The sequence below is a fragment of the Podarcis muralis genome, chromosome 5, assembly GCF_964188315.1.
Source record: "Podarcis muralis chromosome 5, rPodMur119.hap1.1, whole genome shotgun sequence".
Lineage (NCBI taxonomy): Eukaryota > Metazoa > Chordata > Lepidosauria > Squamata > Lacertidae > Podarcis > Podarcis muralis.
Genome location: NC_135659.1, coordinates 70,869,605 through 70,892,278, shown reverse-complemented (window position 1 = coordinate 70,892,278; position 22,674 = coordinate 70,869,605). Strand labels below are relative to the sequence as shown.

Here is a 22,674-nt window from a genome sequence, read left to right as displayed (position 1 = left end):
TTCCTTTGATAAACAATGGCTGATCTTGTAATAAACTAATCATACCCACGCAGGAAACACTTAACACCAATTAAAAAGCATCTTCTAATAGGTATTCCTATAATTGATCATTTATTTGAGGTGACATCCACGGAGATTCATTGTATACAGAGATTCCATTGCTTCTAAATCTCCACTGCCTCTGCCACTTTTGTTACGGAGAAAAAGATTTACAAACTCTTGCTACAGCAATAAAGGCCGAAACTTATTTTGATGGATTATTCAATCTTGGTGCAGAGATTTTTATTCTACTACATAGCAGAAGTTCCAACTTGCAGGGGTATCGGTCTTCGTGATAGAAAAGTAACATTAACAGCGGATTCCCATGCCAATTGCCATAAATGTCCCAAAAGTTCCACCACTCTGCATCATGGTTTTGCCAACACCACCCATCAGTTCTCGCCCTCTCATGCCAAACCTAAAAGAGAAGAAACAATGACAGAGGTGGTTACTTCCCACAATAATCACAGGAAAATAATTTTGTATCTGATTACTGGGAAATGCAATCAACATAAACTTTACTAATTTTGAGTGGGTACTTTGGAGTGACCTATACAGCAAGTTAGCTCATAGTAAGCACAGGGTGGTCTGCCAGCCAGTGCAACTTAACAAACAGAAGTACTTCCCATAAACTAAACTCTAATTCAAAGAGAAGTTAATGATAGCAGGTCATTTGAAAACACACATCTTCTAGGATTTAGTATTAATCCCAAACCCCATCCTTTACTTTGCTAGTATATATACACCAACACAGTTTAAGAGTACAAAGTTTTAGTACTAATTACTCTCCAGCTGAAGTAATTTCTACTATAGATTTTATCTAAAGCTTTATACTCATGAATGCATCTTGCTCTCAGAGATGTACAGGATTGCAGTCATGGTCTGTTATCTGGCAACAATCCACAGAACAGGTGGGGAAGTAAGAATACAGTGGTGCCTCGCAAGACGAAATTAATTCGTTCCGCAAGTCTCTTCGTCTTGCGAGTTTTTCGTCTTGCGATGCACGGTTTCCCATAGGAATGCATTGAAAATCAATTAATGCGTTCCTAGGGAAACCGACTTCAGACCAGGTCCGGGGACAGTCTGTCCCCCGACCTCTTCTGAAGGCTGGGGGGGGGGGGACAAGGGCTTTTCTCCCCACCCCCAGCATTTTAAAAAACCCCGGGACAGCGGAGGACTTCTCCGCTGTCCGGGGCAATCTTAAAATGCTGGCGGGCGGCATTTTAAAATCGCCCGGGACAGCGGAGGACTTCTCCGCTGTCCGGGGCGATTTAAAAGCCCCTGGGAAGGCAGGCAGGGGGGACAAAGATTTTCGCCCCCCGCCCGCCTTCAGAAGAGGTCCTGGATCTATTCTGAAGGCGGGCGGGGGCGAAAGTCTTTGCTCCCCCCTGCCTGCCTTCCCGGGAGAGCGGAGAAAGGCAGCGCGTTTCTCTGCTGTCCCGGATGGCTTTTGAAGGCAGGCGGGGGGGAGCAAAGATTTTCGCCCTTGACCTCTTCTGAAGGCGGGCGGGGGGCGAAAGTCTTTGCTTCTCCCCCCCCCCTTCAAAAGCTGTCCTGGACAGGCTTGCGGAGAGTTGCCAGCATGCCGAAGCCTGCGCGCGCTGAGATCAGCGCGCCCAGGCTTCGCGGCCCCCCGCCCGGCATCGGAGCTTGGTTCCGATGCCGGGCGGCGGGAGGAGGCGTTCCCGCCCCCCCCCCGCCCGGCATCGGAGCTTGGTTCCGATGCCGGGCGGCGGGAGGAGGCGTTCCCGCCCCCCCCCGCCCGGCATCGGAGCTTGGTTCCGATGCGTTCCCGCCCCCCCGCCCGGCATCGGAGCTTGGTTCCGATGCCGGGCGGCGGGAGGAGGCGTTCCCGCCCCCCCCGCCCGGCATCGGAGCTTGGTTCCGATGCCGGGCGGCGGGAGAAGGCATCCCGCCCCGCCGCCCGGCATCGGAGCTTCGTTCCGATGCCGGCGGCGGGAGGAGGCGTTCCTGCCCCGCCGTCCGGAATCGGAGCTTCGTTCCAAAGCCGGGTGGCGGGAGGAGGTCCGAGGACAGTGGGGAAGACGCGCTGCGCTTCCCCGCTGTCCCGGAGATTTCCCTATGGGCTTTCTTCTTGCGAAGCAAGCCCATAGGGAAATTCGTTTTGCGAAGCGCCTCCAAAATGGAAAACCCTTTCGTCTAGCGGGTTTTCCGTCTTGCGAGGCGTTCGTCTTGCGGGGTACCACTGTAAAAGATTGTTAAGTACAGGCGGTGGCCATTTGGGGCACGTCCAATTGACACGCAATCACTGACACATGGGTCCTTATGGACTTGGAAGAGTGCAGACCATGGCTGTAATGAGGGCGGGACACATTTATATCTGCATCTCCGACTCATGCTGGGCTGGAAATGGAATCCCTGCTTGAAATGGTTACCGCCTGTGATACAATCATATTGCATTATTTTGCTCTGTTCCTAAGCCAGGAAAGGTAACAAAGAAGATTCTTCTTAGGATTTATGTTGCATTCAACTACATTCCAACATACCTGAGACAAGAAAATGTGCCAAACAGTGCACCCGCTGCCATACCAACAGCAAAGCCCATCATGAAGCCCATTTTCACTCTGTCAAAGCAACTGGGTTGGGATTGGCCATATGGCCCCACTGTCACAGGCATCTAAAAATATAAAAAATACTTAAAGAATATCTATCGCTTCCGTGCAGAAGATAATCCTCATCTCCAGTGTGGATAGACCACCCCAAGTATGAAAGTGTGATCAATGTACATGACTGTTATGAATAACAAAGGTGAAAAAGAAGTCCCTGCACCAAGAAGTTTTCAACAGTAGCACCATAGGAATTCAAAATTTGATTTGCTTCATCCAAAATAAAACTTGCTACAAATGTCTCTTTTTATAGAAGTTGTAGTTATGGGGGAATGTGGTCCTATTTAGACCACAAAGATTTTCTCAAAATGCCCCAGGGAGGCAAATGAGTTAAACATGCAGTAAGCACTACCTGTGTGAAGATACAGTAATTAGTTTCCTGCACTAAACCTAGTACTGTATTATTCTAGTCACATTTTCTTTGGGATTGCCAATCAACTGTGTGATAGAAATGTACAAATGATGAATGCAAGTCAGTTAAGGACTAGGCTGAAAAGCACTTTGAACTCAACATTATTAATTTTTTTTTAAAAGTTTTAATTTCATTTTGCAATATATAACTGTTACAAATCAACTTCATTGAATGAACAGCAACTTAGAAATGAACTATAAACGTTGAGATTTTAAGCTATTTCCATTTACTACCCTGTCTGGTCTCTTAAGAAATACTTAGACAAAGTTCTATTTTGCAACTGTTTAAATTATTAAATGTTTAAATTAAGAAGCAATACTTTCCCACTATGTAACACTTGTAGTAGTTTAGCAAGCAGAAGTTCAAACACACAAGTTGCCAAACAATCCCAAACCAAAAGGGCGTGACAACAGGCAAATATATTGTTAACATTAGTTTGAAGGATATATATCCCCACTGAATCTTCCAGGGAGTTCAGCTGGCTTAGCCATTATTTGTAATGTGGTGCAATCTAGACCTTGAACTCGTAGACGCTTACGTAATGCTTTTTATATTTAAAAAACAACACACCAAAAAGCCAGCAGCATAGCCTTTCTAATTTAAAGATTAAAAGTCCTATATTCTTGCTCATCTCTTGTGCGAGTATCGAGTATCAGCAATTTCCTCCAATATGGAGAAACGGACCAGTATCTGGAAAAACACTGCCGCTTTTAAAGGGATACAGAGAGGAAAAGAGGAATAATTCACAAAAGACCGACAGATCTTTGTTAGGGATGCGGGGGTGGAGGCAATAAGATGGGCTCCAGAATAACACCCGCGACTTTAGAATTTTTAGGTTACGTGGCAACGAACACCGAGGTCTTTAAATATCGTGCGTTTAAGGGCGCGCGTTATCTTTCTGTCCCACTTGCTTGTTGAGTTGCTCAGTTTCGCTGAAACCACAAAGGCCAACGACGCGGGGAAAGGTTCGGGAGACGAGAACGACGCAAACGGCGGCATCGCTATGGCAACCGAGAGAGACCCCACCCCACCCCCACCCGGATACCCAGCGTCAGAAAGCCCACCCTGGACCACCTCGCTTTCTGGGCCCGCCCGCAAACAGCCTTTTCCCTGCTTCTTCCCTCGTCCCCCCTCACCTCGACCACTCCGCGCTCCGTTCCACCCGAGTTTCCCTCAGCGCGGCCTGCGCTTCCGTCGCACTCCGATTACGTCGCAGGAAACGGCTCTGCCGGGGGGAGGCGAAGAGGCGAGCGTCGTTGTTGTGGGTGCCTGTCGGCTGGGCGAAGGACGGGAGGCGAGTGACGATGATGGCGGTGCGGCCGGCGACATGGCGGGCTCTGAGAGGACTGCTAGCCGGCCAAAGGATGCGGCTTTCAGGAGTTCCGCAGCAGCAAGGTAACGGCGCTCTGTCCTTTGCAATCCCGCCAGAAGGGCGAGTGAGCCTGGCGGGACGCCCGGCGGATCGCGAGTTTCAGCAGAAGCAGCTGGTAGGCGGCTCCCTTCCGCGGCTGCGATGGCATCTGCCTCCTGGGCAATGTTATGTTTTCCGCTGCTGCGGGCTGGGGAAGCTCGCGCAGGGGAAAAAAACCCAAACACGAGTGAGAGTCGCCTGGTCCCTTCTTCCCTAAGGCAGCTTGCTCAGTATTTCATTTTTTTCCTGTTGAGGGCTTACTCTCTGAAGTGGGTTTGCTGTCATTTGGAAGCAACCTTGGCTGAATGTGAAAGTAGTAGAGGATCGGGGCCGTAGAGCCGTAAGATCGGACGGGGTAGAGCCGCCGCAGCGACGCTACTGCTAGCCCCATGGCACGATGCGAAGAGCTCAAACGCAGAAAGAGAACGTGTAAATGAATAGCTACGCCCCCCGGTGTTGTGGTGGTCCGTCCAACTTTCTCTCCCGTCAGCTGCAGCAAACGGCATTGCGATTGAGTCCTACTGTCGCAGCCCAAGGGATCGTTGAGATGACGGGGGTGGGATTACAGCCCTTTGAAAGTTACAGGCCCAACCTTGGGTTTGCAAAAGTGGCGTAGTTAGTAATGTTGGAAGGGCAGGAACTCATCGCGACAGCTCACATGGTTACATTCCTAAGAACAGTTAAAGGGTGGGGAGTAGGCTTCTTTGTTGATCAGCAATACATTGCATAATGCCCATTTTTAGAATAGTGACCTGATAAATCCATGTTGGATTGGGAGGGACTTGGGTTCACATCTTCCATCAGCCATGAAGTTCACTGGGTGACCTTGGGCCAGTTACTGTCCGAGCCTAGCCTACCTAATAAAAGTATCATGTGCCAGACCAGATCCAACTTCCAAGCTTGCAGTGCCGGCAAATACTGCCCAATCAGATGCCATTGCTTCAGGTATGAATAACTACTGAAGCTGTTGTCTCCCATGTTCCTGCTTCAGTACATCACTGGTTGGAAACCTTTTCTCAGCAATCCTAAGAGGAACCAAACATTATGAATCTGAAAATTTATAATATGTTACATATAGCTAAGCTATGGAGATAATCTTGCTCTTTGAACAGTTCACTATTGTGTGAGCTCAGTTCAGTTGATTTCTGCTGGTGGTTCAGTTTCAAACTTAAAATGCCACATTCTGGTTGAAATGCTTTGTTATAGCTGCCTGAACAGTATAGTCCTGTGTATCAGCTTCTGAAGCTGAACTTAAAGTGGAAGTATTTTTGAAAAATATGTTTTAACCACCTGTCTGAATTGCTTGTGCATTAATGAATCTTCATATTATACTACATACTGGAATAAGTCCTCCACCCCATAGTAGAAATGATATCTTCTGCAAATTTGCATTTGTCACTCATATAGTTGTCTTTCCCTAGGCATAGGCAGTGCTGATGAAACTTCACTTCGACCATTGTACATGGATGTCCAAGCAACAACTCCTCTGGTTTGTGAACTAAGTACTGTACTCTTTTGAGGAGCATTTGTTTAAACAAACACATTGTTTACAGAGTAGTCCTGCACTATTTACTCAGAGGTAAATCCTACTATGTTCAGTGGGGGCTTACTGCTAGGTAAGTGCATAGGATCACAGCCCAAGTTTCCTGTCTACCCTGAGATGTTTGATAGGTGAGAGAATAATACAATGTGATATCTGACTAAGATGTCCTCAGGCTAGAACTGTAGAAATGATAATTCCTAGAGTCTGACTGAGTCAGATACTTCTCATTGGATCCAGTAGTAAGAGAACATGGCTGAACATTTACAGCCTGTTCTTAATCACATTTTAATCCTATTTACTGTGAAATAAAGACTGCTGCCATACTGGCCGTACTGTCTTGTGTACACAAACAGAAAGAAGACTGTAGCCTTAATAACAGGTCTGGGTGTGTTCCAAGCATTTGGGTGTGTAGGGGAAAACTCTTCGATACAGATTTATTTATTTTTTAATGATGAAATGAAATAGAATAACTATTAATATTTTGTTCTAGGACCCTAGGGTTTTGGATACCATGCTTCCCTATCTTGTGCATTTTTATGGTAACCCACACTCAAGAACTCATGCTTATGGTTGGGAGAGTGAATCTGCTATGGAAAAAGCTAGACAGGTGAGATTTCTGCATTTTTCTTATAATTTGTTTATGAACTGCTTATCAGTCAAATCTCATGGCAGTATATGTATGGGAATTTCATCCAGAAGACAAATTGTATCGAGGAGTTAGTGATCTGACATGGTTACCCTTCCTGCCTCTGTTCCTTCCCCCTCCCTCGCTGTTGTTAATTTTTTTTGCTGGTGTGAGAACAGTCTTTAATGTCCTGAGAACGAGAAGGTGATGCCCCCCCCCCCACAGCTGCCTTAATCAGTTGTGGAGGATAATGCCGGGTACCTTCTTTGCTATTGGACATTGTTTTGAGAAAGTGAGACATTGGGAGGGAGGGAGGGGGCAGCTAATGGATTATCTGCAGGTAGCCAGTCTAGGAAGGCACAAGGCTATCTATAAAATCAGGCGGTTTGGGCAGAGTTTCTTTGAAGCTCATGCACAGACTGATTGGCTGCAGGGCCGTGCAAACTGAGACTACCTGGGGGAGTTGCTTTGCCACTTCTTGTGGGCTTCCAAGTAGCAAATTGAAGTGCTTGCTTTGTATACATTGCTTGCTGTTTTAGAATAAAATCTTTAATCTTCTCACTCACCTGTGTATTTTGTATTGCTTCTGAATCTTATTTTAAAAGAATCACCTTGCCTTTGGCAAGACAGTATACAAAATAAAGAAAAGCAAGATACAAACATAAAACAGTTAAGAGTACATTAAACCCAATGTAAAACCAACATGAACAATAGCCAGTAGTGCTATCCTGAAAAAGCCTGGCATTCAGTGCCAGTTGCAGCTTCCAGACAAACCTCAAGGGCAGCTTCACGTAGAGCACATTCTAGTAATTAAACCTTGAGGGGATAAATATATGGACCACTGTGGCCAAGCTATCCTTGTGCAGCCAAAACTGATAGAAAGCTGAAAGAAGGTGCTCTGAGCCCAAGACTACTTGGGCCTATAGTGACAAAGTTGGAGTCAGCGGTACACCTAAGCTACATACCTGATTGTTCAGGAAGAATGCAGTCCAACCCAGAATAGGCAGCTAAGCTGCCTTCTGGACTTGGGTACCACTTACCCACAGAGCTTCCATCTTGTCAGGATTCATTTTCAGTTTATTGGCTATCATCCATCCCACCATCCATCCCACCAAGCATGTTTAATATTTGCATAGCCTCATCTGATTTAGATTTCAGAGAGAAATAGATAGAGCAGGGTGTCATCAGCATACTGGTAACACCTTACTCCAAATCTCCTAACAACGACACCTAACAGCTTCATACAGATGTTAAACAGCCTTGGGGTCAGCACGGTTTCCTTTGGCACCCCATAGCACACTTTGCGGGGGGCCAACAAAACTCCCATGCAGTGCTACGCTTTGAAATCAGCCCTGGAGATAGGAGCAAAACCACTGCAACACAGTGCCTCCAACACATCCCAGGAGGTTACTATTGTTAATGGCATCAAAAGCCTCTGGGAGATCAAGTAATAGCAACAGGGTCACACTCCCCTGTCCCTTTTTTGATAAAGACAACCCATCAGCAACCGAGGCAATTCAGCCATGAAATCAGACCTGAATCAAGATTGCAGTGGGTTAGTGGGTTAAGCTAATCTGTCCTCCAAGAATGCCTGTATATGTGCTGCTGCTACCTTCCCTCTAAAAGAGGGTACTAGTGACCAGGCAGTAGGTGGCAAATGCTACTGGACCAAGTTTTGTTTTGTTTTTAATATAAAGAAGTGGCTGCACCACCACCTGTGGGCATAAAAATGCAGTTTAATTTTAAATCTGCCTTTGCTGACTTATGAAGCAGTTGGGTTTTGAAAGATGCTACAAAAATTGTCTGGTGAATGTGGTTTTCTGCCTCAAAGTAGTAACATTATATTATTGTGTTCTGTCTTTTTTTAAACAGCAAGTTGCATCGTTAATAGGAGCAGATCCTAGAGAAATTATTTTTACCAGTGGGGCAACAGAATCAAACAACATAGCAATTAAGGTAAATGAGTATATTGTAATGCCAAGTGATGGTGATGTAAAAACAATTCACAGTAGTCTGGATGTTCAAGTATTACTGTCCTGTCTTGTGTTATAATTAAGGCAGAAGCTTAATACAATTGCAGCAACTAACAGTGCAATCCTGTGTATATTTTTTGGCTTTACCTGAGAATAAATAAAAGTATTGGCAAGTCTTAAAAAGTGCTAAACCTATTACCTTGTGTGCAGTTTTTTTTAAAGTCTGTGGAAGTCACAATTCTCTACATAAGTTATTTGGATAATGTTATTGTTTTTGCATTTGCAGGATGAGCATACTGAGTCATGTTAAATATCTAGAGATACTTTGTTGTTTCTGATATAAATGTATTGTAATTGTAACTTGGTTGAGATCGTATAGCAATATACTGTAAGTTCCTAAAACAACTTGGTGTAAACTTAACCAGGTTCACAGCACACTCCTATGCACGTCTACTCAAAAGTAAGCCCTACTGAATTCCGTGGGACTTCTTTGGGTAAGTGTGCATAAGAGCCTCAGGCTGTGGTCTTGAACTCACTTATTAGGAGGTAAGCCCTATTGAACACAGTGGGACTTCCTTCTGTGCAGACATGCATGTAAGATTGTACTGGTAGTTGAATTAAACTTCTGCCTTCCTTAAAGTAGATTGCACTAATGTTTCTTGATGTTAAGAGGCCTATTGTATAACCAAACCTAATTCTGCCGGCTTTGTACTTAAAACAGTTATGCAAAGAGAGAGTTGCATTATCAAAACTAACCGACAGGTCTCTTCAAGATTCTTCTCTGCACTGCAGTTTGTAAGGTGTCTGTGGCTACAGTTTTGCTTTGTAGCTATTTCCCATAATTGCACTGAGGAAAAATGTTGTAAAAATATGTAAAAAATGAAAATATGTAAAAACGAAACCATGACGCTTACTTAAAAAACTGAGCTAAAGTTGAAAATTGCCAAGATTACTTGAATAGTTTTTCATATGCAATCCTTTGCATATTTACTCACAAGTAAATCTCATTGTGTTCAGTGGGGCTTACTCCCATGTAAGTGTGTACCATTTTGGGCTGCAATCCTATGCACACTTTTGGGAGTAAACTTGGTGGGACCTAGTTCTGAGTAATCTGTGCCTAGGATTTGTGCCTAGGATTTGTTGTCTATTGCCTGAAGCTTCAAGGTAACTGGGCGTTTTACATTTTTTTACTTGATACTTATAGAAACTACGGATTTCCAGCAGTTTTGATCTAAATTTTTTTTCCGTTTTATCTGTGTAAAGGGTGTTGGAAGATTCTATAAATCCAGAAAGAAACATATAATTACAACACAAACAGAACACAAGTGTGTGCTGGATTCATGCCGTGCCCTAGAAGCTGAGGGATTTCAAGTCACATACTTGCCTGTACAGAAAAATGGGATTATAGATTTAAAGGTAAATCACTTGTTTCCAAATTTGTATTCATGTGATTGCAGCTTCTCCCTTTTTCAATCCTTTGCAATGGAATGTTAACAAAAATGCAGTCTTCCACTTAGAATATGGATGCTACAGAGAGCTGTCTAAGTAAAAACTGGTGAAATGTTTGTTGGGTTGCAGTGACAAAAGGGTGAGGTTTACTGCTTACCTAGTATATTGTACAAAATTAGATCAGTTTAGCAGGTGCATTCAAAGAAAGGACACTTTATGTACTAGTAGAATAAATTGATTTATATCTCTAACCATTTAGAGTGCACATCTTAGCACAGGGAGTATGCCCTATTGAATATAATGGTGCTTATATGTTAAAAGTGCATTGTCATTGTAAAATAAGTTTCATTTGCAGTGCTAATGCAGTTTGAATTAATTCTCTTCTATGATTTCCACCAGGATCTAAAAAATGCAATACAACCAGACACAGGATTGGTTTCAGTAATGACTGTGAATAATGAAATAGGAGTGGTACAGCCAGTTAAGGACATTGGTAAGTTGACAGTTTGGGTAGAATTGATTTTATGAAAGATTGTAAGATGCTTTATGGAAGAAGTTCCTCAAAAAACTGGCTATGAAATTTGAAATAAATACTAAATCAATCAAACAAACAAACGTCATATCTTGAGCTAAAATGCCAAATACTTATAAAGCTCGACAATGAAGCACACACTGTTGAAGCATAGAATAGCTACATAATTGTGGTGACTTAGAAACAAATCACTGGCTCACAATCAATATCTGACAGCTTTTCTATGTCTGTCAATAATTTGTGAAGGTCAAAATAGATGTTACATGTGAGATCTGTGACCAGATTTCCAAACCTTTTAAAAAAAGAACTTCAAGGTTGTTGTTTATGTGTCTACTCTTGGAGCAGGACCGTGGAGGATTCCCCCCCCCCTTTTTATTTTGAACCATTTTACTCCCATCTAAATACCCACCTCCCAGCAGTTGAAAGCTAACAGTACAGTGAAACACAGACATCATTTGTATTATATCTGTTCCCAGATTTATTTTGTGATGACCTCTGGGTTTTAGCAATACATTTGAATTGATTGATAAAATCAGTATGTTTAAAATCTTTCAACATTTTCATAAAATATAAATAATATTTCATTCTGAACCATGTTGTTTTTGCATTGTAGGTCAGATCTGCAGTTCCCATAAAATTTTCTTTCATACAGATGCTGCACAGGCAGTTGGGAAAATTCCTCTAAATGTCAATGATATGAAAATTGATTTAATGAGCATCAGTGGCCATAAAATCTATGGTCCCAAAGGTATTGATATTTCTTATATTAGATACTACTTCATTTTTACTAATAAAGGTGGCCAGGTTTATTTGATTTGGTAGTCAAATAAACATTTGGAGAAATCGCTAACCCTTGTCAAGGCACCATGAAAAACAGAGACCTTAGTACAGGGCTGGAGAACCTGTGGCCTTCCAGATGTTGCTGGCCTACAGCTCTAATCAGCCCTAGCAATTATAGCCAATGATCAAGGATGATGGGACTTGTAGTCCTGAAATATATGGAGGGCCACAGGCTCCCTATCCCTGCAATAGTATTTAAGGAGGAAACAAGAATAGCAGAGGAAAGCCTGCAACAGTCTTGCAGGGATGGGCGCTTCATTCAAAATAGCTTTCTTCAAAATAAGTACTTCCAGTGTGGTGTAGTGGTTAAGAGCGGTAGACTTGTAGTCTGGTGAACCGGGTTCACTTCCCTGCTCCTCCACATGCAGCTGCTGGGCTAGTCACACTTCTTTCAAGTCTCTCAGCCCCACTCACCTCACAGAGTGTTTGTTGTGGGGGAGGAAGGGAAAGGAGAATGTTAGCCACTTTGAGACTCCTTCGGGTAGTGATAAAGCGGGATATTAAATCCAAACTCCTCCTCTTCTTCCATACGAGCACTTTGAACACAACTTGGTTCCTAAACACTAGTCTGCTATCCAAGATGTGGAGACAGCTATATGTGGAACAAGCTACATCTACAAATGGATTAAGCTATGCCTGACCACATACCTCACACTATACAGATCTATATGCAGCAGCCTCCATGCAAACTACTGCACAGGGCACTAAGGGCACAGTCTGTAATAGACTGTGTGCATGGATGTGGCAGTATGCATGACTTTCTGCCAGAATATTAGATTAGGATGCCAGACAGTTATTTTTCATTTTCTGGAGTTAAATAATGACAAAGGAAGATCCTGCTGAAGAACACCTCAAGGATTTTGATAAATTTTAGGAGAAGATACTTATTTTATAGAAATTAGCAAATGAGGATTCTTCCAATTAGAAATGTAAATTGAATATCTGAAGATGAGATCCAACAAAATGTGAATGGTTCTGTTCATGTAACAGGGCTTCTTCTTCCTCTCTTCCCCCCACTGCAGGTCCCTACAGTGATCCCCCCAAAATCTTCTCCAGAGGGTTGGATACCCTCTGGAGTAGATTTTTGGGGGTGCATAGGGGGCTGCAAGCTCAAATGAGAAACTGGAAGTTCTGTTGTGCAACCAGATTCCCATTGCACAAGTGGCGGAACATCACTGGATGTTGCCCTGAATGTTTAAAATGCATCTCTTGCGACGAAGAATCTTGATTAAAAGTTCCTGAAGGATTTTTTCTAAATGTTTCTAAATATGCTAGGAGACATACAGTATGGAAAGTCTACCTGTGTACTGAACAGAAGTAACTTCTTGTTTCTAAGGGGTTGGTGCAATTTATGTTCGGCGGCGACCAAGAGTAAGACTGGAACCTATACAAAGTGGGGGAGGCCAGGAGCGAGGATTACGTTCTGGGACTGTTCCAACTCCTTTAGCAGTTGGTCTTGGAGCAGCTTGCGAATTGGCACAACAAGAGATGGAGGTATAAAGAGCAGTTCTAGTTGTGTAACTTTTCTTGATCCATTTATTTTACCATGTTCTTTGAAGCCTTATTGATGGTTGAAAGTCTGCAACACATTCCTTTAACAATAATGATTAAGGTTTAATATGATGCCCTTCTCTGTACTGTAGAGAACTAATTGTGCTCCATAATTCAGCCTTTATTTTCCTATAATATGTAAAAGCAGTTATATAAGCAAAGCAAACTTGGCCTTCTTGGCAGAACAATTTTCTGAGATGGTTTTGAGTATTTCTGAGATTTTAGTAGTGCTATGTTCATTCATTAAGTAGTTCTCTGTGCCATATTTCTTACAAACTCTAACCTTAACCGTTAGAACCTTTCTGGTCTCTGTCTTGCTGTTGGTAAGAGAAGGCAGGCAGTTTCTAGAACAACTAGTGATTATTGATTATAATAATTGTACAGAGATTTGCCTCTATTTCATGGGCATCTCTGTTTCTTCTTGAGCATGGGATTTTCAAACAATTATGGAGGCAATTTCTTATATAATTTTCCTGCTACATATCTCTGAATTTTACAGCAGCAATTGTGGGGTAGCAGAGCAAACTCAGGGGGTGGATTCCAATGTTGTGCAAGCAGACTTCTGTTCACAGAATTAATCTATCCTTTCTTTCCTCCACCCCCCATGTACCCTGAAAATGTGGGGCATATTTGGGGGTATTAGAGCATGGAAGGGAGAGGAGAGGTAGATGAAGTCCCATTGTGCAGGTGGAAGTCTATTCCACTTGCACATAGCCAGCATCAGCTTGATAACCGTAACTCTCATATTTAACTTGGGGCTGAATTTTGCTATGGTTATTATTTGTGTGAGAAATTGCTCTGACAAATATTGTGTTATTTTGCCTTGTCTTTTTGGTTAACTGATTTGATTTGACTGATATAACATTTTTAGTACATCAATCAAGGCACATCTGCATGTTTGAAGAATAGCTAATAAGTTCTCTTGTTTCTTTTTCAGTATGACCATAAGCGAATTAGTTTATTAGCTGGCAGATTAGTTACAAACATAATGTCTGAAATTCCTGATGTGGTAATGAATGGCGATCCAGTTCATCGTTATCCAGGTATTATTAGCAGAATGTTGAGTTCCTCTTTACTACAGAAATTGCCTTTGACCATTTAGGGTTTCTTTTTAAAATGAATATAGCATTGGAAAATTTAAAACAGATTTAAGTGTTAATCTGGTACAGCAGTATTGTTTTAGAATTGAAAGCAGTCTTGTGCACATCGGGTACTAGCCCAGAAACTCAACAAATAGCTTGAATATCGCAAAATTCTCATCCTCTGTTATACAATGTTATATATATATATATAAATAGAAATAGAAGCCAACAACCAACTTCCCTTCCTTGACGTCCTAATCTACAAAAAACCTGATGGCTCCCTAGGACACACTATCTACCGGAAAAAAACACACACCAACCGCTACTTACATGCACAATCACACCACCACCCTGCACAAATAAACTCCGTAGCCAAGACTCTCATCTCCAGAACCAAACGCCTGGCTGACAAAGACCACTTGACAACTGAGTTACAGAATCTCTCAAATGTGTTAATTGCCAATGGATACCAGCAAAACAGGGTTACGAAACTAATCCAAAAAGAAACACCCCCCAAAAACCAAGACACAGAAGAAAACAATGGCATGGCCCTCCTTCCTTATATCAAGGGCACTACAGATAAAATTAGCAAAATCCTCCATAAACACAATATCAAAACAGCCTTTTGCGCCAACCAAAAAATAGCCAATATCCTCAGAAACCCCAAGGATAAAATCCAGTTGGAAAACCAAGGGGTCTATGAAATACCCTGCAAAGTCTGCCCAGCCACGTACATTGGACAAACAAACAGACGAATAAATGCACGTATCGCAGAACACAAGAATGCCGTCAAAAAAGAAGAAAAAACTTCCTCTCTTTTCCAACACATGAAAGAAACAGGACACGAAATTAATTTTGCAGATTCCAAATTGCTCTCTAACATGGAACATCACCACAAGAGAATAATCATGGAAGCCATCGAGATAGAGAAACACCCTCACAACATGAACAAGCGTGACGACACATCCCGCTTGCCAGACATCTGGAAATTAGCCCTCCCCACAAAAACTGACACCAGATCCAGAGGCACACAGAACGCCATCACCAATCAACCACACCAGACACAAACCCAGACCCTCTCCACAGATAAATTACAGACACCATCCAGTAGCCAAACCATGGTGGCACCTCCGGATGCTGCACCCCCCTGCAATCCCTACACAGATCTGGCTGGCACAGGCCACAAAACCACAGCTCGCCCCTATACACGAAGCCAAGCCAGAGCACAAAAAACTTCTCAGAAAAACTCTTCACAAAGTTCAAGAGGTCAAGACACAAAGGCTTTAGCAACTAATCCACACCTAATGACCCACCTAAGTGGTACTCAGGATACCACTCAAGAAATCACTCAAGATATCCCTCAAGCAATTAAGGAACAAAAGAAGAAAAGGCACACTAGCCTGGGTACTTCCTCTCTGCCCAGAACATTGGAGGCTATACACCACACCCATCAAAAGTATTTATAGGAACTCAAACACTGAGATCCTGCTCTGTTCCAGTAACAAGAAGCCGAAAGCACCAGCCTGAAGATGACGAGTGAGACCTCGTCGAAACGTCGCCTAGACACCCCAACTTTTACACGGGAAGACACCCGAGAACACCAAAACCTGCATATATATATATATATATATATATATATATGAATATATATGTTCTATATATTCATGACTAGATGAAAACTGAGATAATATTATAACAGCATCAGTGCTAAAGTTTAGGTTGACTCTAAATAGTTTCACTGTTGCTCTGTTAAGCATATGAAGTCAACATGAAATTAAGTAGAGATTGTAGTCACTGAGACACGATGTTTAAACTAATTCAGAGATGTCTTCTGCTTCTGTACTGACCTTAAATTACTGCATAAATTAATCTCAATGAGTTGCAGATTATGCACAAGCTTTTCTTACTGTTTTACATCTTAGTTCTGAATTGTATGTTTTAGGTAGAGCACTAGGATAAATTACTGTATTAAAGACTGAATGAAGAATTCTGTAATGGTCCAAAGAGCTGCTCACTATTTTCTTCCACTGCATTAGCCAGTTTTAGGTTGTTTATAAATGAAAATTATGGCTCTGCCAACAACGCAGTTGTTCTGCGTGCATTTCTGGAATTAGCATTTAGCTCTCTAGTGATCAGAGCTGTGGTGACATTCACATTTCAAAGGAAATGAAAAAGAAACATTCCATTAAGGGAAAATAGACTCAGATTATTTAAGAGCAGGGTCTTGAGTTCAAACCCCATGTTGGGCTAAAAATTCCTGCATTGCAGGGGGTTGGACTAGATGACCCTCATAGTCCCTTCGAATTCTATCATTCTATGATTCTGCAAAAACCCTGTTGTCTAAAGTGCAATCTTAAAAGAAGCTGACACTGCTTTGTTAACTTTGCAGGCTGCATTAACTTATCCTTTGCATATGTGGAAGGAGAAAGCCTGCTGATGGCGCTTAAAGATGTGGCTCTGTCTTCTGGAAGGTAATATTGTTGGTGTAAATTGGAAAGAATGGGTGAAATTGCACTAAGCACTTGGACCGTGTCTTGAGCCAACATGGTGTAGTGGTTAAGAGCAGTGGACTCGTAATCTGGTGAACCGGGTTTGATTCCCCGCTCCTCCACATGCAGCTGCTGGGTGACCTTGGGCCAGTCACACTTCTCTGAAGTCTCTCAGCCTCACTCACCTCACAGAGTGTTTGTTGTGGGGGAGGAAGGGAAAGGAGAACGTTAGCCACTTTGAGACTCCTTAAGGGGAGTGAAAGGCGGGATATCAAGTCCAAACACCTCCTCTTCTTCTTCTTCTTCTTCTTCTTCTTCTTCTTCTTCTTCTTCTTCTTTTTCTTCTTGAGGAGTCCATCCCTCGTCTCTGGATTCTGTTTAGAGAAAGACTCAGCTACACGGGGTGGTTAGAAACAGTTGAAGACTAAATACTTAAAACATGACTCATTCATCCTCCCTTTTTCTAAGGAATGTGTGTACATGCAGAGGCAGGTATAAACCCAAGGTTGAATTCAGCAGCATTGGCATCGGTGTGAGGTATTTGCCAAGTGTGAGGTTTTATCATCTTGGTGGATGTTACATGCTATATGGTTCCGTATAGTATGGTGAGCTAGCATGGTAAAAGACAAGTGATCACTACAAGGTTTGTTTCTGGGACTAGAGAACTCTATTATAATAGATTAGTTTATGATGTACCAGCATCTCTTAAAGTTAATGTAGCTAGTGTATTTATGCTTGTCTTGTGCCATGAGACAATAGACACTACATACTTTGAACTGAACTGAATGGGATAGGGGAACTGTGAAAAAAGGCTGACTACTAAAAAGCAGGAAAACTGATGTTGTGCTAGCAGACTCTGCTGGAGCTGTGCATACTCTGCTGATGACACTGGTCAAAGTGTGTTGTAGTATCAACAACAGATGGTGGACCCAGGTATAACAGGTTATGGGCCAACTGACTTCTATAAGTCTTACATATGTGAGAGAGAAAAGAGAGCCTGAATATGGTCTAAGGACACATTATGCGGTCTATTGTTAAAGCTATGCAAGTCTTAGTCTGGTCTGTGTGCAGATGAGAGATTGCCTGGAACTCCCATGCCAGATATTTAAAGGAGAGCAGAATAAAAGTGGCCTTTTTCCACTTCAAGTCACTAGAATTGATGATCTAGAACAAATCTATGAGCCATCTAATCCAGAATCTTTCTTTATTCTGACCAGGGCTGATTTACTTCCATTTATAAGGAGTGTCCTATTAGCATTTCTGACTCCTTTCAGATATTTCTGATTCCTTTTAAAATTCAATTGGCAAATGTCAAATTACATAATTTAACCAAGCTTTATTAGTTATAACTGGATCTACTAGATGGTTAATTCCTGCTGCTAATATCTTTTTGCCCTTTCCTTCCAGTACTTTAGTCCCCCTAAGTTATAAGAACAACTTTGGGCATTCTTATTTTCCTGATCACATAACACACTTTTTAATATATTACCCACCCTGTCTGATCTTTCCCCCTACCTCACACTTCTTTTTCTGACATCAATCTGTTGCTGTACTCTGCCTTATTTTCTGCTTCTGCAGTTGAAATGCCTTACCTTCTATTAATTATGCAATTACACACCCTTCTCTTGAATAATTAGTCTTCTTGGTTTGTTTCTGTAGTCAGTAAATATTTAGGGGGCAGCAATAGAGTTATAATAAGAGCATACTACTCTAGAGCTGTCTGCTATTTTGATTTCTATACCAGTTCTGTGTAAGGACAAAATGCCAACATATTGTTTTTTCTCATTAGTGCTTGCACATCTGCATCTCTGGAACCATCATATGTGTTGCGTGCAATTGGAACTGATGAAGACTTGGCTCACTCATCCATAAGGCAAGGCTTATAGTTCTAAATTAAGCATAGGCAAACTCGGCCCTCCAGATGTTTTGGGACTACAACTCCCATCATCCCTGACCACTGGCCCTGTTAGCTAGGGATGATGGGAGTTGTAGTCCCAAAACATCTGGAGGGCCGAGTTTGCCTATGCCTGTTCTAGATAGTCACATTCAATTATATTACATCCATCAAGAGAATAATCCCTTTTTATCTTTTTATGTGTGCTATGTTGCATCTGATAAGCTCTTTCCTTCATTTCAGGTTTGGCATTGGCCGTTTCACTACTGAAGAAGAGATAGATTATACCGTAAAAAAATGCATACAGCATGTGAAGAGATTAAGGGAGATGAGGTAAAAAATAAATAAATCTGAATATTAGACATTAAGCATCACAGGATTTCTTTAAAAGTCTGTCTGTAGTAAGGAAATACTGCCAGAAGTCACGGAATCTCAGTGGTTAGAGCAGATCAAGATAGAGGAAGGAATATACTATTTGTTATCTCTGTAGCTGTGGTCCAACCAGATATTTACAGCAAACTGGCACAATCCTTATAAAGCCCAAATATGCATGCAGTCCCATTATTTAAGTCACAGAATCAGGTGGGTCCTAATATATATATTTCTCAGGTGTCAAAGGCCAGGGTAAATATGCATTTAGAAGGGCAGAAATTCATAAATAAATCTCTTTATTTCCATTACTAGTGTCTCAGTATAATACCCATCGTGGGTTGAGGCATTCGACCTTGGTGAAATTTTGCCATAACAAAACATCTTAATTGGGTATTTCGGAAGATAGGAGGCATTCTTAGACATAATTTCTTTATGTAGTTAGAAAGTGTTCTTTGCAGAGCTTCGTTTAAAATAATATTTTGTTCTTACTAATTATTTCCTGAAAGTTCTATTGATGTCAAATTATTTGTATTTCTGACTGTCATTGAATTTTCCTTCTCATTTTACAGCCCACTGTGGGAAATGGTACAGGATGGAGTTGATTTGAAGAGCATTAAATGGACACAACATTAAGCAAGGAAATCATTTGTTATCTTGGACTGCTTGGCTATAGATTAAAGTAATATTTTCTCTACATTCCTGAGTAAAACCATGTTGTGCTTGTTTTAAAAATACAAAATCTTTGGGTAATCAGTTACGCTTTCTAAATCTAGAGCCTGAAAACTAAATCTAAGGCGATGTTTGTTCAGGTAAACAATTGTGCTTACAAATCATCAAATACAAATGGACATTAGTTTCCTGGAACCAAAGAAGTTGCAGTACTTTTATTTTGGAGGTGACATTGGTGCAGCTTGATATGCCAAATCTTCAGCTGTCTTATTGTAAAAGTAATTAAAAAGTAGCTTGTTTCTACTGTAGGTTCTCCCTATAATAATTTGCATCTGTTTCAGCAACATCTGTCTTATTGCAAAACTTGTGTTCAAACAGACAGTATGGTCAGAAGTAATCCTCTTACAGAAGGCAGTCTTCCATCTAAAAAGTCCATGTTTTATATTTGAGCAGTGGCATTTGCTACATGGCAATGAATTCAACTGTGCCTAAGGTTTACTAGCTCCCAAATGCAGATCACATTCACTTTTTCACAAATTCACCTTTTCCTTACCTTTACCCTTGATTTGTTATCACAATTTTTCTCTCCTGCTTTCCAGAATAATTTTTTCTGAGCTATTTATTGATTTATTTTTGAGTGACGATAGAAGATTTCAATGTAATGTTTTTCCTGTAGAGCAACATATTTTGGTTTTTGCTGATAAGAAGCTATGGTCTTGAGAATGAGATTGTGTCTGTCTAGAAATATCCCAGTTATAGAAATATCCCAGGTTGATCATCACTTAAAAAAATAAAACAATGTCATTGCCTTTCACTTCAGGGTGCCTGACAGTGCTAGATTAAGTTAAACTGGTGAGGCTAGTATTTTTGGTACTCAGAAATGTGTGCCCTCATTTGTATCGGATTATTATTATTTTTTACTGGTATTACTTTTTCTAGTAGAAAGAAAAAATCTATTTAAGGGAAGTTTTTGGGTTTTTTACTGCTTTCTCAAATAAATGCAGGAAGGAAATTTAACTGTCTATAATAAATGAACGCTTGTGTTATGCAGCTTTGTGTGCACACCATTTTGAAGGAAATGGCTGCTGACCCTAGGCAGTGGACTGTTAGCACGCAATCAACGAAGTATCCTATCACTTGCCTTAACTACAAGTCCTATACACACAACACATATACTCCCATTGAAATTGTATCAGCTTCCTTTAGATAATGTTTATTGTAAACCTGTTCTGTCAAAACTGCTTCATGTAGGAGAGTTCTTAATTTGCAAAATCGTTACAGAAGTTTTCAAAAGCATGGTTTAAAATGGAAGAAGCATTGATACTGCAATGATGACAGTTTTATTACCATATCACAAAATTCAATTTAATTTTGTGGGCAAGCCATTAATTCCCCGCCCGCCTCCCAGGTAATTAAAAAAAACCAAACAGCTTTGGAACACTTCTTACACTGTACACTGTTTCTTACACTGTACACATAGACTTTTTCAGACATTTATTTTTGTTGTTTTAGAGGAATTCTGTGCAATATAAGTACAGTGAAAGAGAAAGGACATATTACAGGCAGACAGAGAAAAGATAATGTGTTAAAAACAAAATACTGAGTTAAAATTGGCACAAAAATGCTTTTCTATGTTTAACTTAGTAATGTGGCACTCTTCTATTAATAAAGAGATAAAAGCAGCTTTTAATTGTTTGAGTTGTGAATTCTTGTTCATTGGGATGGAAAATATATACACTGATTTACTGAGCAAGTAGTTCTCATAAGCATATATGAGATGATAGCAATTTTTGTCTGAATGTGCATCACTTTGCACTTGCGTATATTGCAATATATTTGCTATTGTGCAGAGTTTGGAGAGATCCTTTTTGAAGATCCTCTCAATTTGTTCTTGCCACTTTGAATAATGTGGTAATGTATTATCAGCAAACATGGCCTCCTCACTTGTTGTTGTTGTTGTTTAGTCGTTTAGTCGTGACCAACTCTTCGTGACCCCATGGACCAGAGCATGCCAGGCACCTCTGTCCTCCACTACCTCCCGCAGTTTGGTCAAACTCATGCTGGTAACCTCGAAAACACTATCCAACCATCTCGTCCTCTGTCGCCCCCTTCTCCTTGTGCCCTCCATCTTTCCCAGCATCAGTGTCTTCTCCAGGGAGTCTTCTCTTCTCATGAGGTGACCAAAGTACTGGAGCCTCAGCTCCACGATCTGCCCTTCCAGTGAGCACTCAGGGCTGATTTCCTTAAGAATGGATGCGTTTGATCTTCTTGCAGTCCATGGGACTCTCAAGAGTCTTCTCCAGCACCATAATTCAAAAGCATCAATTCTTCGGCGATCAGCCTTCTTTATGGTCCAGCTCTCACTTCCATACATCACTACTGGGAAAACCATGGCTTTAACTATACGGACCTTTGTTGGCAAGGTGACGTCTCTACTTCTCAAGATGCTGTCTAGGCCTGTCATTGCCCTTCTCCCAAGAAGCAGGCGTCTTTTAATTTCGTGGCTGCTGTCACCATCTGCAGCGATCATGGAGCCCAAGAAAGTAAAATCTCTCACTGACTCCATTTCTTCCCCTTCTATTTGCCAGGAGGTGATGGGACCAGTGGCCATGGTCTTCGTTTTTTTGATGTTGAGCTTCAGACCATATTTTGCGCTCTCCTCTTTCACCCTCATTAAAAGGTTCCGGCCTCCTCACTGCTCACCCCTAATTCCAGGACATTCATGAACAGGCATCTATCTAGTTCCATGATTTCAGAAATTAACCATCAATAAATAAAAATATTGCTGACTTTGAGATTTGAGGGTGCTCTTCAACAGTTTTAGATAATTGGACAGAAGAGAAAGGTGGATCATTGAGGTCCAACATAATTACAACATAATATATACAATGCACTCGTATACTGTAGCCTGGAAGTTGTAAAAATATGAATGAAATCTAGCAGATCTGCATTTTTTAAAGAAGTTGTGTAGTCCTATTAAGATTGCCGGAAGAAATATTGACAACCTCAGATATGCAGATGACACAACTTTGATGGCAGAAAGTGAGGAGGAATTAAAGAACCTTGTAATGAGGGTGAAAGAGGAGAGGGAAAAATATGGTCTGAAGCTCAACATCAAAAAAACTAAAATCATGGCCATTGGTCCCATCACCTCCTGGCAAACATA

General features: G+C 41.6%; 2 protein-coding genes across 3 annotated transcripts; one reads left to right on the top strand and one right to left on the bottom strand.

Moving 5' to 3' along the window:
- Positions 1–94: 94 nt before the first annotated feature.
- Positions 95–4,354, bottom strand: ROMO1 (reactive oxygen species modulator 1). 2 transcript variants are annotated; one of them, XM_028734796.2, is made up of 3 exons: positions 4,215–4,354; positions 2,547–2,677; positions 95–457 (listed from the first exon to the last, which is right to left on the bottom strand). In XM_028734796.2, the coding sequence occupies exons 2-3, from the start codon at positions 2,675–2,677 to the stop codon at positions 349–351; spliced, it is 240 nt and encodes a 79-aa protein (XP_028590629.1). In that variant the 5' UTR covers positions 4,215–4,354; the 3' UTR covers positions 95–348. The 2 variants fall into 2 exon arrangements, with proteins under 2 accessions (XP_028590629.1, XP_028590630.1); XM_028734797.2 differs by lacking the exon at positions 4,215–4,354 and adding an exon at positions 4,153–4,175.
- NFS1 (NFS1 cysteine desulfurase) lies at positions 4,342–21,198 on the top strand. Its single transcript, XM_028734795.2, has 13 exons — positions 4,342–4,473; positions 5,911–5,978; positions 6,523–6,639; positions 8,530–8,613; positions 9,894–10,046; positions 10,479–10,572; positions 11,225–11,359; positions 12,788–12,945; positions 13,940–14,045; positions 16,474–16,555; positions 18,363–18,446; positions 18,711–18,800; positions 19,409–21,198. The coding sequence occupies exons 1-13, from the start codon at positions 4,383–4,385 to the stop codon at positions 19,470–19,472; spliced, it is 1,326 nt and encodes a 441-aa protein (XP_028590628.2). The 5' UTR covers positions 4,342–4,382; the 3' UTR covers positions 19,473–21,198.
- The last annotated feature ends 1,476 nt before the right edge of the window (positions 21,199–22,674 follow it).

Excerpts from the sequence above, each read along its gene's own strand:
- ROMO1 (XM_028734796.2), bottom strand. The coding sequence starts at position 2,677 with ATGCCTGTGACAGTGGGGCCATATGGCCAATCCCAACCCAGTTGCTTT. Across the intron at positions 458-2,546 it reads GGCACATTTTCTTGTCTCAG|GTTTGGCATGAGAGGGCGAG; the intron begins GTATGTTGGAAT and ends CTTCTCTTTTAG.
- NFS1 (XM_028734795.2), top strand. The coding sequence starts at position 4,383 with ATGATGGCGGTGCGGCCGGCGACATGGCGGGCTCTGAGAGGACTGCTA. Across the intron at positions 8,614-9,893 it reads CAAACAACATAGCAATTAAG|GGTGTTGGAAGATTCTATAA; the intron begins GTAAATGAGTAT and ends ATCTGTGTAAAG. Across the intron at positions 11,360-12,787 it reads TAAAATCTATGGTCCCAAAG|GGGTTGGTGCAATTTATGTT; the intron begins GTATTGATATTT and ends CTTGTTTCTAAG.